Source organism: Macrobrachium nipponense, chromosome 1, assembly GCF_015104395.2.
Source record: "Macrobrachium nipponense isolate FS-2020 chromosome 1, ASM1510439v2, whole genome shotgun sequence".
In the NCBI taxonomy this organism is placed as follows: Eukaryota; Metazoa; Arthropoda; class Malacostraca; order Decapoda; family Palaemonidae; genus Macrobrachium; species Macrobrachium nipponense.
The window spans coordinates 30,036,871-30,039,370 of NC_087200.1; the positions used below are offsets into that span (position 1 = coordinate 30,036,871).

Here is a 2,500-nt window from a genome sequence, read left to right on the forward strand (position 1 = left end):
TTTGGTGTTTTTATGGGCTCCTTTTATTAGATGGAATTCTGTTGTTACAGAACATTTTTACCAGTCATATATATATATATATATATATATATATATATATATATATATATATATATATATATATATATATATCGACGATAAAATTTACCCACAATTATTTCTTAGCAACAGAGCTAGAAGCCATAAACTTCCCAATGAAAATTCGCACTGTTCAGACAGTACCTTGTCGTCTGTGATGGGTTCAAGGGTGACTTGGACTTCCTTGACCTTGGGATTGAGGGTGAAATGGACTTGGAACGGAAGAAGGACAGACGCGTCAGCCTTGGTAGTGACTCCCACGGCAAAGTTCTTGGACCAGGGGACCAGAGTCATAATTTCTACCAGGAACGACGAACTTGCGCTGTAGAAAAAGGACAATGAGGTTAAGTCAGTGCGACTGAGTCTCCAGTTATTGATTGGAAAGGCTACTGAACAGAGGGGGATGCTGGGAGGTTAGGTAATGCTTCAGAGCCATACGATTTGGGCAGGTAGCACTTTGGAGATTGGGGGATGCTGCGAAGTTAGAAAATACCAATGACCTGTAAGTTAATTCCGGGAAATATTAAATCCAAAGGCTGCATTGAACTTAGGTGACGTTGATGATTCATAAATTTATGGCGGGAATTCTTTGAAGCTTTGTAGTTGCTCTGAAGATAAACAGTGCCTTGGAGAATTAAGTGTCTAATTCAAGCTGAGTTGAGCTGAGTCTGAAAACGTTACGGAAATTGTCATTCTTACTTACTCGACTGTCACTTTGGCGCTGCTCTTTCCAAACGTCGCTCCCGGAAGCTTGCTGACCTCGATCCACCAACCGGATTCAATGGTGTGCTGGTAATGGTCAGAAATGCAGGTCAGAAGAAATGATAAAACTGACAAGAAATTAGAGACTAAATACACAAAAAATTACAAGATATGCTTACGATTTCTGAGCAACTTCAACTAATAAGTTTTCGCGTTTGATAGGAGTAGGTGCTTATATGTACTTAATAATAGTGGGCTATCAGACTAATTAGCAGGCATACTTTGCTTGACCTTTTTAAAATTTCCTTTGGGAGCTGAGAGATTGAAGAATTTGTTCACAACCGTCTTTAGCAACAAGAGGGCTGACACTATGGTGTACAGTGTCAAATACCAACTGCATTTAAGTTACGGTGACAGGCAGAATGTACTGTACATCATCAAATGTCATTATATAAAACAAATCAATGTCAAATGCCAAATGTAAAGACAAGAAAGTAAAATACAAAGGTTGAGTGCCTTTTGTACGAATACCGATGTGAAATACTAGCTGAATTTCATTGAAGACTACGTTATGATGAGGAAACCCTCAGCACCAGCTGCATACTATATAGATTACCTGCTGTATACAAAGTAACGTCAGAAACTAACCCATACGACGAAGGGCAGGCCTATGTCTGTAGGGAAAGTGATGAAGGCCTCACGATTTCTTGTGTAATGCGGAGTGTTTAAGGCACGCTGTGGTAAAGGCAGAAGCTTCCACTGGTCTAAGAAAAATGATAATAAACTGGTTAATTACATTTTTGATATGGGAATTTATAAACAGCAACAGCAACTTGAGGAAGTCAAAAAATATCTTGAAGTTTTAAGAGTTGTTTGCGTGTGAGTTTTGAACTTCTCTCCCGATCCTTACCTTCAGACCCCAATATGAAAAACATATCCCTCTGGAAGCTCAAGATCAAAGCGGCCTCCGGTCCTGTTACAGGCTGGAAACCAAGCTTTTCCTGTAACGGGAAACAAATTGGCGTTTGAGTAAGCTAGTCCAAGATCAGTCAAATCTCTAGCGTATATATATTTGCAAATATCCCTTACTATATACTGGTCTAATGTATGAAAAAGCATTAGGAACTGAAATGTAGATTTGCCTCTTCAGAGACTGGTTGATTTATGATGGCTATAAGGGTACAAGTGCAGATATACCCATTAATAAGCTAGCTTGAATTATGAATGTCTGAACCATCTCGTGTGCAACAAGTGTAGACTAATCTAACTATGCATAGGCCAGAATAATGAAAATATGAAAAGTCAAGCCTTTTTCAGCCGCAATTTGGTCAAACTTGAGAAGATTTTAAGCTTTAATATGTAGAACCAATTTCATCTTCCTAATACATAGTAATATTATAGATCATAGACAATGTGAATTCATCAGAGTAGAATGCTAGGGTCAGACATTCAATACATTTCGCAAAAGGCAAGGTCGCATAAAACAAAAATACCTAGCCGAAGAAAGAGATGGTGATCCATACAGAACAAAGGATTTGAACTCCATGGCACAAAAAGCGGCACAAAATGCATGAGATTTCATAAATTTGATGTGAGTTATGCTGTGAATGAGAACTCTCGTAAAACATTAGAGGAGGAAATTGGGAAGATTAGCAACAATATCGAACATGGGTATTGATTCTGATTAGTTACAAAAAATAACAGGTGGTTTCACAAATAT

The 2,500-nt window shown here is 38.2% G+C and overlaps 1 protein-coding gene across 1 annotated transcript in view; it reads right to left on the reverse strand.

Moving 5' to 3' along the window:
• Positions 1 to 2,500, reverse strand: part of LOC135219205 (hemolymph clottable protein-like) — a gene marked incomplete in the record, with an annotated part of 36,187 nt that overhangs the window by 18,164 nt on the left and 15,523 nt on the right. The window contains 4 exon segments of the mRNA XM_064255764.1: positions 223 to 400; positions 782 to 867; positions 1,429 to 1,544; positions 1,691 to 1,781. Coding sequence (XP_064111834.1) covers positions 223 to 400; positions 782 to 867; positions 1,429 to 1,544; positions 1,691 to 1,781 — 471 coding nt within the window.